We start from the raw sequence: 13,114 nt of genomic DNA, 5'->3' as shown, positions 1-13,114 counted from the left end.
CTTACATACAAGAGAGGATTTTTTTAAGAATCTGTGATTGAACTCTGGAACCAGTCAGACTCAGATTCATTCTTTGTTTAAGCAGTTCCGAGCAGGTTTCTAAGATTCTTTTTCCTCTCTTATAGTTAATGGGCTTGAACACATTCATTATCAAAGTTGAAGGTGCACCGAGGACACGGACCTGCGGCTAGAGAGATGGACATACACCAAGGACACGGACCTGTGGCTAGAGAGACAAGAGAAGATAGGGAAGACAGCAATCGTCGTGGGAGACTCCATCATTTGACAAGTCGACAGCCACATAGCAGGAGGAAGACAGGATCTACTGGTAACCTGCCTACCAGGGGCCATGGTGGAGGATATGGTGAGCCGCATCGACCGGATCATCGATAGGGCGGAAGGAGGAGATACGGCGGTGGTGATCCACATTGGGACAAATGACGTGAGCAATATGAACTACAGCAGGGAAATACTGAAAGACCAGCTCCGGATGCTAGGAAGGAAGCTGAAGATCAGAACACCGATGATAGCGTTCTGGGAGATCTTGCAGGTATCCAGGGCCGACGGAAAGAGGCAGACGGAACTGCAAGCAGTCAACGCATGGATGAGACACTGGTGTGAGGAAGAAGGATTCCACTTTGTGCGCAACTGGAAGGCGTTCTGGGGGAAGAGCAAGCTATACAGTGGAGATGGAACGAGGCTACCTGCAAGCAACATCAAGTGAGAAATTGAAAAGTTTTTAAACTAAGAAGAAGGGGAAAGCCGACAGTCGACCAAGAGTCGATGGTTCGCGAAACGGTATACCTAGAGGACATCATAGGCAAGTTGAAATCCCGATGGATCGAAAGGGATGGAAGCGAGGGAGACAGAAGGAGGAAGAAAGTAACAGGCCACAAACTTAAATGTATGTACACAAACGCAAGGAGCCTATGGAATAAAATGGGGAAATTGGAAGCTATGGCACAAAAAGATAACCTAGACATCATCGGCATCATAGAAACATGGTAGAATGAGGACAATGTCTGAGACACTGTACTACCAGAATACAAGCTATACCGCAGAGACAGAGTAGGACAAAAGGGTGGGGGTATTACCCTACACATAAGAGAGGGAATTGAGTCTACCAGAGAGAACACACTGGAAATGAACAATAAGGTAGAGTCTCTATGAGCTAAAATACCGGTCTTTGCCTTTTGCGATCTACCGGTTGATCACGATCAACCTTTTGGGCATCCCTGGTCTAGAATGTCTCACCTATTACACTGGAAAAAGAGATTTATGTACTTAACTTGGTAAGCTCTTTTCCAATAGATAGGTGAGACATTCAAGACCCCCACCCAGTCCTTACTGTGCCTGCCTAGTCTGTTTATGCTTCTCCAAGCAGATTCTTGGATGCCTGTCAGCCCTTGGGGGCTGGAAATAATTTGTATACTGTGTGTTGGCGGTTACCATTACTGTTGAGTTAATTTTTGAGCAGAACAGTTTGTTTAAGCTTGTTGCTACAGGTCCCTCTACTTCACGTGTATTGGGTGGCTCTCAGTGTCTGAGTACTAACTGCAGGTGGAGCTAAAGAACCCAGTGAAGTACAGAAGATGCACAGTGAAAAATCCAGAATGGATTCCTTCTGCAGCAGCATGTGGCTATGGGGAAATAATCCATCTGTCTAAAATGTCTCACCTATCTACTGGAAAAGAGGTTACCAGGGTAAGTACCTAATCTCTTTTACTGACATACACTGGCAGAGGTAGCTATCAGCAGTACAACCTAGACAGCTGCTCCATGCTTTTGTATTGCCTTTTTTGGCAGGGTAGCGGCTTGGCTATAAGGGGGTAAGACACCTACAATACTGGACTTGAGGAGGCATCCACAAAAGTTTGCCCAGGGGCCCCATAGCTGGTTAAAGCGGTCATGTGAACAATATCACTTACATTATACAAACTGATTAGAGTAATTCCACGTATGGAAATTTCATTATTGCTTTGAGCAAAGGGAACTTATTTATTTTACAAATTTTATATTACACCAATGTACAATTTAAACAAACAAAATGCTATAAATTAATCCCTTTGCTTTTCAATTATTGTGCAGTTAACTTGAGCACATACGCGTTTGTTTTAAGTCATGGAAAGGTTCATTTACTTCTGAAATTTAGATGTTAATACCCAATAGATCAGTGGTTCCGAACCCTGTCCTGGAGGACCACCAGGCCAATTGGGTTTTCAGGCTAGTGCTAATGAATATGCATAGAACAGATCTGCATGCTTGTCACTTCCATTATATGCAAATCTCTTTCATGCATATTCATTGGGGCTAGCCTGAAAACCCGATTGGCCTGATGGTCCTCCAGGACAGGGTTGGGAACCACTGCACTAGATGATGCTACACACCTTATACCTTCTTTTAAGAACAGAAAACTGAAAATCAAATGTAAGATAAATAATAGAATGAGAAGAGGGTTCAGTGCAACTTCAATTTTAATAACCATATAGCCAGAGCATCTACAAGAACATAAGAATTTGCCGCTGCTGGGTCAGACCAGTGGTCCATCATGCCCAGCAGTCTGCTCCCGCGGCGACACAAGCCCTACCTGCTTACGTACTGGTTGAACAGGAACCCGTCCAACTTTGTCTTGAATCCCTAGAGGGTGTTTTCCCTTTTAACAGCCTCCGGAAGAGCGTTCCAGTTTTCTACCACTCTCTGGGTGAAGAACTTCCTCACATTTGTACGGAATCTATCCCCTTTCAACTTTAGAGAACACCTTCTCGTTCTCTCTACCTTGGAGAGGGTAAACAACCTGTCTTTATCTACTAAGTCTATTCCCTTCAATATCTTAAATATTTCTATCATGTCCCCTCTCAGTCTCCTCTTTTCAAGGCAGAAGAGGCCCAGTTTCTCTAATCTCTCACTGTACGGCAACTCCTCTAGCCCCTTTACCATTTTAGTTGCTCTTCTCTGGACCCTGTCAAGTAGTACCGTGTCTTTCTTCATGTATGGCGACCAGTGCTGGACACAGTACTCTAGGTGAGGGCGCACCCATGGCCCGGTACAGCGGCATGACAACCCTTTCCGACCTGTTCGTTATCCCCTTCTTAATCATTCCCAACATTCTGTTTGCCTTGACAGTCCATCTAACTACAGAAATATGATCTCAACCCAGTCCTTGGAGCATACCAAGGAAGAATTGCATGCAGATCTATTTCATGAATATTCATTGTGGATATCCTGAAAACCTGAATGAGTGGGTGTGCTCCGAGGAACAAGTTGAGAATCCATGCTTAGATAGTTTGCATGCTTACATGGTTTGTTGAAATTTGACTTGCAGATTTTTATTTTTTTTTAATTTACAAGATTGAAACACTGTGGCTAATGTTCCTGTGTGCTAATAGTCACAATTTTTGTCAACAGAAAATCAAAAAAGCCTACACATTTTTAAAATGACTTGATTTTGGTATGCATGCATTCCTGGGATGGAGTATTTGGAATAGCAACTTAAACCTGAGACCAAATCACTACAGAAGCAGCAGAATGATTAATAGACACACTTTATATTTTAAGACATTCAAATTTTGCACAACTGATTAGCTTTTTGGAATGCTAAGCAATTGTTCTGGGACAGCACTGCACACAAATGATGAATGATGACAGGTGTAGTTTAGAGGTACAGGAATATAAACAATGACATAAGTTTGGACAATACAGTAATTTGCTCCAATATTTTTAAAGCTTGTAGAGTTGACCTTCTATACCTTTATCATATGTGAAAAAAATGACACAACAATGGTGATGTTCGCATTATGGTCCTGTCTTTGTTCTGACAGATATGTATTTTTTTTGCTTCTATATTTTCTTGATTAGAATATATTGCATAATACATTAACTTTTCCAAAGTTGATTTTTCTTCGACAGTCCTGGCATACTAAGTGAAACTGAGGCTTAATTCATTTGAAAACTTAAGAGTCCTTCATTCTCAACATAGCAGTCATGCAACTCACCAGTATCAACTAAGAACACACCATAGTTGTTATGTAAGTCAGGGTTCTCAGGACAGTTTTCTATGCCATTATGATAAACTTCTTCAGCTTCATTAAAACTTTCCTTTGGGGGAGGGAAACAAGGGAATGGGTGTTATTTGGGTGTTCATAGCTTAAAGAAAAATAATTTTTTAAAAAACTTAGCTCTACACATTGATAAAGATGAGCATATATTTTTCATGAAAAGAAAGTCATCATTGTTTCCAAGAGGACTAGTTTGGCTTAGATTCATACAGAAGATTATAAAGAGAGCCATCTTCAAAATCATCAACTTCTGATAATTGCTATTATATGAGTACATTAGCTGTCTGAAAATTTCTCACCTTGTATGTGTGTAAATATATGCATCTTGCTCAACAAAACTACCTTTACCTTCATCTTTGTTGAGGCCATTCCTGGATTGGATTAGGTCACAACTATTGTCAAAGCCATGCCTCTTTTTTTTCCCCAAAAAGAGTACCGTATTTTCATGCATATAATGCGCGCGTTATACACGATTTTTACAAACCGTACATAACCTTGCGCGTTATACGCGTGAGCGCGTTTTACAATGTTTTTTTTACATAGTTCCCCCCCCCCCGACATCCGATTCACCCTGCAGGACCGCTCGCACCCCCCCCGACGTCCGATTCACCCCCCCCCCCGCAGGACCGCTTACACCCCCACCCCGACGGACCGCTCACACCCCCACAGCCTCCCCACCCCCCCCATCATGGAGAAGCTCCTACCGTTCTCCTGCTGCTTCCTCTGCCGGCGGTCCCGGCCCTTCTGTGAGCCCTGTTCTGAAATGCTTCCTCTTCCGGCGGTCCCGGCCCTTCTGTGAGCCCTGCGTCTGCGCTGCTTCTTCTTCCGGCGGTCCCGCCCTTTCTCTGACTGACGTCCCTCCTTTTCTTCCTACCCTGTCTTTCCTGAACAGATTATAACCTGATATAAGTACATCCCAGTCATGGTTCTCCGTGAACCATGTCTCCGTAATCGCCACTATATCCAATTCCTCTTCTTCCATCACAGCTTCTAGATCCAGAATCTTGTTTCCCATACTTTGAGCATTAATTTATACTGCTTTCCAGACATTACCCCCTTTCCCCATCCGTGTAGAGGTATTCAGTGATTTACTTACCCGAGAGCTTATACTCACCCGGGAGCTTTGATCACCCTGCCCCATCACTTCTAGTTTTAAGCCGTCTTTAGTAGATTAGCCAGCCTGCTGGTAAAGACACTTCTTCACTTCTTTGATAGATGCACACCATCACTCCTCAGCAGACCTTGGAAAATCATCCCATGGTCCAGGAAGCCAAAACACTCTCGGTAACACCATCCATGTAGCCACACATTCATCTCCAGGATGAGAGCTTCTCTGCACTGGCCTTTACCCTCGACAGGGAGGATGGATGAAAATACCACCTGCACACCTGACTGCTTCACCTTCTCTCCCAGAGCCACAAAGTTACTTTTGACACATTCACAGAGGTGCCTGGCAGTATCTTTAGTGCAAATGTGGATGAGCAGCACTGAATAGTAGTCATCAGGCTTGATGAGCCTTGGCAAGCTCTTCATAACATCTTAGATTTTGGCATCAGGTAGACAGCATACCTCTCGTGACATCATGTCTGGTCTGCAGATGGACGCTTCTGTACCCCTCAGAAGGGAATCACCAACTACCAATACCTTACGCCTCTTAGTGGTCACAGATCCAGTAATTTTTGAGATCTCAAGCTTTGGTCCTTCCTCTCCTTGAGATCTACAGGCAGGCCAGGTTTTCAGGATATCCACAATGAATATGCATGAGAGAGATTTGCCTGCACTGCCTTCTTGGTATGCAAATCTCTCTCATGCATGTTCATTGTGGATATCCTGAAAACCTAGCTTGCCTGTAGATCTCAAGGATCGGAATTGAGCAGCCCTGCATTAAAGTATTATTTTCTATAGATTCCATTTTTTTGCAATGGGACCTACTAAGATGGTAGCACCTTTGAGTAAATCTGATGCTCTAAGTTGTATATGTAAGCGAGATCTTGCACTAAACTGTGAATCAGGCAAAATGAAAAGTAATGTCAACACATGCATATCATGAGCTAAAATACTATTGGTTACCTGTTCAGCCAATAGCGAGGCAAGGCTTGAATAAGCATCTGCAAATTGTGGACCAAATTTTACAGACTCTGTCAAGAGTAATACAGCTTCATCCTTCTTCCCTTGGGACCTACAGGCCAGGGGGTAGAAGGATAAAAGATTATTAATATATAAGGTCAGCTACTGGTGAAGTGCATTGGCTAGACTACTTTGCACACATCTTGTTTTTTCTCAAAGAATGAATAATTAACTCTGGACTTGGATTCCTAAACTGTAACAGGGATCTCTAGAAATGATGTAGAATGTCATTGCCTTCTATGCAAAACTGTGGAATAGTATAAAGAACTGTGTTTCATGGTTATTTGTAAAACTTTGTTTCCTCAAATTTGTCCTTCTGTAGCAAGGATTTTCACAGCTCATTGGTTTTGTATTTGGACCCACTGCTCTGCACGCTTCAGAAAGATGATGAGCTTTGAGGGCTTACCAGAGGGCAACTCACAACTTTGAGTATTGGCTTTTGCTGATGATCTCATGCTCACTCTGGTGAGCCCTCAACGTTCTCTATGGAGAGCTTTAGAGATACTAGATGAATTTCATCTCTATTCTGGCCTGACTTTAAATATGCAAAAGTCTATGGTGCTCCCTACGGAGTCCTCCGTTAGGGAGGGGTGGGTGGGGAAGTTTCCCTTACAGTGGGCAGAACAGTACTTAGTATATTTAGGGGTTAAGATACCACAAGATATGACCCAATTATACCATCTGAATGTACTTCCTTTGTTAGAGTGCACTAATGCAAAATTGAAGGCATGACGGGAATATTCTCTTTCTTTATTGGGAAGAATAGCTCTTTATAATATGCTGGTGATGCCCCAGTGGCTTTACTTGTTCCAAATGCTTCCACTTACGTTGTCTACTCGACATTTAGCTCATCATGTTGCTTCCCTGTCTGCATTTTTGTGGAAGGAGAGGCATGCACGTATATACCTATTTCTATTTTGATGTTACCTAAAGATCAGGGAGGTCTGGGATTGTTGAGTATTGCTAGGTTTAATGTGGCTTGTCAATTAAGACACATTAATGATTGGTTTTGTAATACTGCACATTTTTCCCTGCCAGAGCTTGAATGTGCTCCTTATCACCCTTATCATTTTAGTTATTTGTTACATACTAGGAAGCTGCCGAATTCACCGCAATTGCAGGCAGATTTGTTTTTGCCTGTGATGCGGTGGTCTTGGAAAAGACTTTGTAAGATGTTACATATATTGCCATCTGCTACCCCTTGTTTGCCATTGGTGGGCAATGCAGATTTTGTTCCCAGTCTGCATCAATCCTCTTTTGCGAATTGGGCCCGCAAAGGACTTATTTATGTATCTCAGGTGGTGTCCTCTGAGGGCATACCATTTGACTTTGCGGATTACAGAGGATCCACAATTCACCAGCTGCAGATTGGTATGCCTACAGACAGTTGCACCATTATTTAACTCAATTACCATCTTCTGTTTTAACTGAGGAAATGCAGGAAAAGATGTCAGAGGCGTTGTGTCTCACTGCTCAAGTTCCTATCTCGTTGAAATTCCATCATAAATATCTTCAGGAAATGGCGGGAGAGTTGGATTTTGTGGAACTTGCCCAGAAGTGGGCACTGGATCTACAGGTCCCTATCACACCTGAAATAATTTGTCAAGGGATACGCCTGGGTGGAACGAAATTATAAATTTCTGTTAAGAGCTTATTGCACGTTGAATCGAGTTTACAAGATAATTTGTGGAAGTGATCATTGTATCAAATGTTTTCATGCACCTGCTACATTGGGACACATGTTTTGGACTTGTCCTTACATTTCTACATTTTGGATGCAACTCTTGACTTATGTAGCGGGCCTTTGGAACTGTGTTTGGTGATTACATCCTAACTTTCTTTTTACTTTGAATGCATGACCCCATCCTTTAAGGCCTGGCTGTAAGGTTTCTTTCGCAGGGCTATTATGCTGGGACGGAAGAGTATCTTGGCCTGATGGATTTCATCGCACCCGCCTACACTCTCTCAATGGAGATCCTTTATGATACAAGAAGCCCTCTTAGAGCGTAGAGATATTCTTGATTTGGACTCTCGCTTAGGTCATCTTTTCGTACAATGTTGGACTCCCTTTTATATTACTTTGACTCCATATTTTAGGGAAAAATTTGGTATAGTTGATAGCTAGATTGTTTTATACTGCTTTATATTGATGCTGCTGCTCCTGGGAGTGGGTGGGTGGAGGGAGGGAGGGTGGTGGGGGTTCTAGAGGTTTAGATGGGTTGTTGGTTATTGTTTTACTGGAGTTTTATATCTTTTTATTTGACTGTAATGTTACTATTGTGAAATTCAATAAATATGATTTAAACATAAATAGTTAGGCCTGCACAAGTTCTTCAACATTTCTATTTACAGGTCAATGTATTAATACTGTGTTTAAAAAAACAGTGTTCGAGTTTTAATACAGTTTAAAAAAAATTTCTAAGTACATATTCAGAATGCTTTAACCCAGTAGGAGAGGCACCTGCCAGGTTAAATCATGCTGTGCAGTTCAGGAGCAGATATTCAGCAGAATTCAACTGGAGAGCGACCTTAAATATCTGCTGATTGTCATGCCATTCTCCAGATAGTTCTGGGGCTGTCTAGGGATAGATCCAGAAATTGTCTAGGCACTGCAGATACCTAGGTATTACATTACATACATTCTTATATACTGCAGCTACCTTGCGGTTCAGTGCGGTTAACAGCTAACCATATATAGTATGATCATAACAAATGAATCAAAATATTTACCAAACAAATGGGTTTTCAGCGATTTTCTAAATACTAGGTAAAGAGGTTGATATATATATATATATACTAATTTGTTTGTCCCACATAGCTGCCAAATATACCAAAGTTTTACTAAGAAATTGTTTATAAACACATCTCTTTACAGATGGAAAATCAAAGTGTCGTATCACACGAAGTGTTCTCTAGTAGCAAAACTGAAGCAATCTAAAAGATAGCTGGGTAAAAGTCCATTCAAGACCTTAAAAGATACACAACCAAATTTGAAAACTATTCTAGCCTCTATTGTCAACCAACAAAGTCTATAATAATACTGTGACATGTGATCTGATCTTTTCAATCCAAAAATCAGTCATACCGCAGTATTTTGAATGATCTGCAGCCTTTTTACATTTTTTTAGAAATCGATAGAGAATATTACATTAATCCAATGTACTGAGAATGAGGGGACTGTACCAGCAGTCTAAATGAGAGAAAATCAAAGTATGGCTTAAATGTTCTTAATTTCCTTCTGTAGCAAGAAGGACTGCACAAAATGCTGCCCTAATTATACCCAGTTAGTTATTCAGATACAGCACTGAATATTAGCAGTACCCAGGCTGATTTAAAATGGAAGTGAAGTTAACCACTTCCATTAGTGTTGAAGTCTCTGTCTTATTCTTGTAAGCTCTGCCTTAACTGCACAAGCCTCAAACACTTATGATTTTAAAGTGTTTGAGACTTGTGCAGATGAGGACAGAGCTTGCAGGAATAGGGCAGGGACAGGAAAAGAACTCGCTGGGACCAGGGCAAGATTAACCAATAGGCCAAGTAGGCACGTGCCTAGGGCCCGAAATGGTCAGGGGGGCCCGCTGAAGGAGGGCATCAACATTGTTTTTTCCAAACGGTGATGGGCCCCTCTAGCATCGATCGGCAATGCGGGCCCCCCCAATCGGCAACACAGCTCCCCCCATCAACAGAAAGTAAGACAAGCAAGCAACGCGGGTAAGAAAGGCAACGGGAACTGTAATTGTGCAAGTGGTGCTGCTTGCCCAAAGCTTCCCTTTGACGCAGCTTCCTGTTTCCGCCTGGGCACATGGTTAACATGACCATTTATTTTTTTCATCAAAAGGGGACATCTATTAATTGTCAGTCCCGCCCCAATCCCACCCCAACCCCGCCCTAGCCCCACCCCCAATCCTGCCCCCAATTTCTTACATTCATTTTTCATGTACACATATCTTATTAATTCATAATGGTAACCATAAAATTTTAAAAAATTACAAAGCACACCATTTGCAGAGAAAATGTTAATTATCATTTATAATTGGGGGGGTTTCAAAGATGTCAAGGCAAATGACTTTCAAATATGAAATGTCACCTCAGTAACTAAAGAAAAATAGACAAATATAGTGCAAAATATAGACAGCAGTTATAAATTCTCAAAACTGATACGTTTTGATCACTAAATTAAAAATAAAATCATTTAACCTACCTTTGTTGTCTTGTGATTTCATGAGTCTTTGGTTGCGTTTCCTTCTGTCTGTGTATCCTTTCTTTTGTTTCTTTCTTTCTGCACTCAGGCCCAATTGTCCCTTTCTATTCCCTCCCTCCTTCCTTCCCTTGTCCTCAGTGCCCCCAGTGCCTCCATCCTGTGTCCTTAGTGCCCCCAGTGCCTCCTTCCCATGTCTTTAGTGCTCCCAGTGCCAACTTCCCAAGTCATTAGTGCCCCTTCCCATGTCTTTAGTGCCCCCAGTGCCTCCTTCCCATGTCTTTAGTGCCCCCAGTGCCTCCTTCCCAAGTCCTTAGTGCCCCTTCCCATGTCTTTAGTGCCCCCAGTGCTTCCTTCCCAAGTCCTTAGTGCCCCTACCCATGTCTTTAGTGCCCCCAGTGCCTCCTTCCCATGTTTTTAGTGCCCCAAGTGCCTTCTTCCTATGTCCCTCTCACTGCCTTCCACACTTTGTCCCACCTCCACCCCCCAAGCCAGCCTGCCTGCCTGTCTACCTCCCTCCCTCCCTGGCCAAAGCCAGCCTGCTTGCCTGCCTACCTATCTCCTTACCTCCCTGCCGCAAAAAAAAAAAAGCCTCCCCATCTTTCTCCCTGTCTGTTGCTCTTACTGCCCTGCTGCTACAGCTGCTAAACCCGACAGGAAGTCTTCTTTCCAACGTCAATTCTGGCGTCGGAGAGGACGTTCTGGGCCAGCCAGGCAGCAATTGGCTGGCCCAGAATGACCTCTCCGACGCCAGAATAGATGTCGGAAAGAAGACTTCCTGTTGGGTTTAGCAGCTGTAGTGGCAGGGCAGTAAGAGCAGCAGACAGGGGGAAAGATGGGGAGGCTTTTTTTTTTTGCGGCAGGGAGGGACAGGAAGTGATCGCCTGTCCTGTTGTCCCCGAGCACAGCTTCGGGACGCTGTCCCTGAAAACGGGACATTTTGGCATCCCGAAGCTGTCTGTGGGGACAACAGGACAGGAGGTCTGAAAACGGGACCGTCCTGTTCAAAACGGGACGTATGGTCACCTTACGCATGGTGGGGTGGGGCAGGCAGGTGGCCCAGTGTATTTGTGTGCCTAGGGGCCCTCAACGAATTAATCCTGCCCTGGCTGGGACTCATTTTCCCATCCCAGTAGAAGTAAAGATGCCATATTTGTAGTAGTAAAATAAGAGAACACATAGCACCACCTCAATCAGCCCTGCCCCCATACAAACCTCATCCCCTCTCCTTCCCTGAGCTCAGGGCAATGTCTGGAAGGCCTCCAAGCATGTGTGTGCTCGAAGGACCTCCAGATGTGGCCTTGAGCTCATGCAGAGTTGGGGAGACAAGCTGCAAGGTTTTCAAAATTAATCCAAACACCTGGACAGTCCTCTAAAAAGAGGACATGTCTGGATAAAGCAGGACATCTGGTAACCCTAAGTAAAGAGAAGGGAGACAGCAGAATTAGGTTGCCTAGTGCCTACCCATAATAATTGTTGGCCTTCCAAAAACTCTTGCTACACCACTGCAAGGCATTAGATTCTGTTCAATTAGGTGGACAATTTTACTTTGATTTCCATTGTTTTATTTAGCCCATACACTGTTTTGGACTACTAGTCAGTAAAGGCTAAACAAAAACCACAGAACTGCTTTTCTCTATACCGTCACTGAAGTTTATATATACAATGAGATCTACCATCTTCTCTGTCACTGCCCCCTCTCTTTGGAATAGTATTCCAAATTATTTATGCGAAGAATCAAATCTTAATAACTTTAAGACAAAGCTAAACACATTTCTCTTCCTTGATGCCTTTGAGGCCTAGCTGTCCTTTTAAGGGCAATTGAGTGAAAATACTATTGTTTTTTACTTAATTGTTTTCTTTTACTTTGCCTAAAGTAGTTCTTACCTTTTACCTTATTTTCTTGTTTGTCTGTGTTTTTAATAGTTTTTATAGTTATAGTTTGGTGATGTATTGTCACTTCAAACTTGTATTTTAGCTAAAGTTTGTCCTTTGTTTTTACAAATTTGTACACCGCCTAGAAGGCTGATTGGGCAGTATAAGACATTTTAAATAAACTTGAAACTTGCTTCTCAGTCTTGCCACCTCCCCTCTCAAAGTTCCTTTATTTCCTTCATGAGGGATTCAAGCTGAAGACAGCTTACACATGGAACCACTCCCTCTGCCTGGGTAACATTTTTTGTTTGCACAGAGACAGAAGCTGTAACCTGAGCAGCAGCTTTGGTGACACAATGTTTCTCAGCCATACTGTGGTTACAGAAGTACAGTGGTGCCTCACACAACGAACTTAATTCGTTCCAGGAGCAAGTTTGTTATGCGAAAAGTTCGTTATGTGAAACGCGTTTTCCCATAACAATACATGTTAAAAAAAATAATTCGTTCTGTAGCATAAAATATGCTAAGATGACATAAAAAAAGATAAATTTTTGGTTATTATTTTTATTTAGATACATCTAAAAACATAATTGTTTTTTAAAACAACACACATTTTTTAAATTTAAAGACAGACTAAGTAGAGTCTAATTTTACAGTGAGAGGGCAGAGTCTCAGCGGCAAAAACTGGGACTTAACTGTTCATTTTTTTTTTTTTTTCTACCGTGTTTCCCCGATGATAAGGCAGGGCCATCAAATAAGACAGCCCCCCCTTTTTAGAAAAAAATGTAAAATAAGGCACCCCCCCGCAAATAAGCCACCCACCGATACCTGCGCTTACCCGAATCGGGTGGTACGGTGG

At 42.6% G+C, this 13,114-nt stretch overlaps 1 protein-coding gene across 1 annotated transcript in view; it reads right to left on the bottom strand.

Annotated features, from left to right (window-relative positions):
- TMTC1 (transmembrane O-mannosyltransferase targeting cadherins 1) overlaps positions 1 to 13,114 on the bottom strand; it is a 364,529-nt gene that overhangs the window by 109,139 nt on the left and 242,276 nt on the right. Inside the window, exons 13-14 of the mRNA XM_033953227.1 lie at positions 6,126 to 6,234; positions 3,993 to 4,095 (exon numbers count right to left, since the gene is read on the bottom strand). Coding sequence (XP_033809118.1) covers positions 3,993 to 4,095; positions 6,126 to 6,234 — 212 coding nt within the window. The remainder of the gene's footprint in view (positions 1 to 3,992; positions 4,096 to 6,125; positions 6,235 to 13,114) is intronic.

Source organism: Geotrypetes seraphini, chromosome 7 (assembly GCF_902459505.1).
Source record: "Geotrypetes seraphini chromosome 7, aGeoSer1.1, whole genome shotgun sequence".
Lineage (NCBI taxonomy): Eukaryota > Metazoa > Chordata > Amphibia > Gymnophiona > Dermophiidae > Geotrypetes > Geotrypetes seraphini.
The sequence above is the reverse complement of the archived record's forward strand: the minus strand, read 5'-3'. Positions and strand labels throughout refer to the sequence as shown.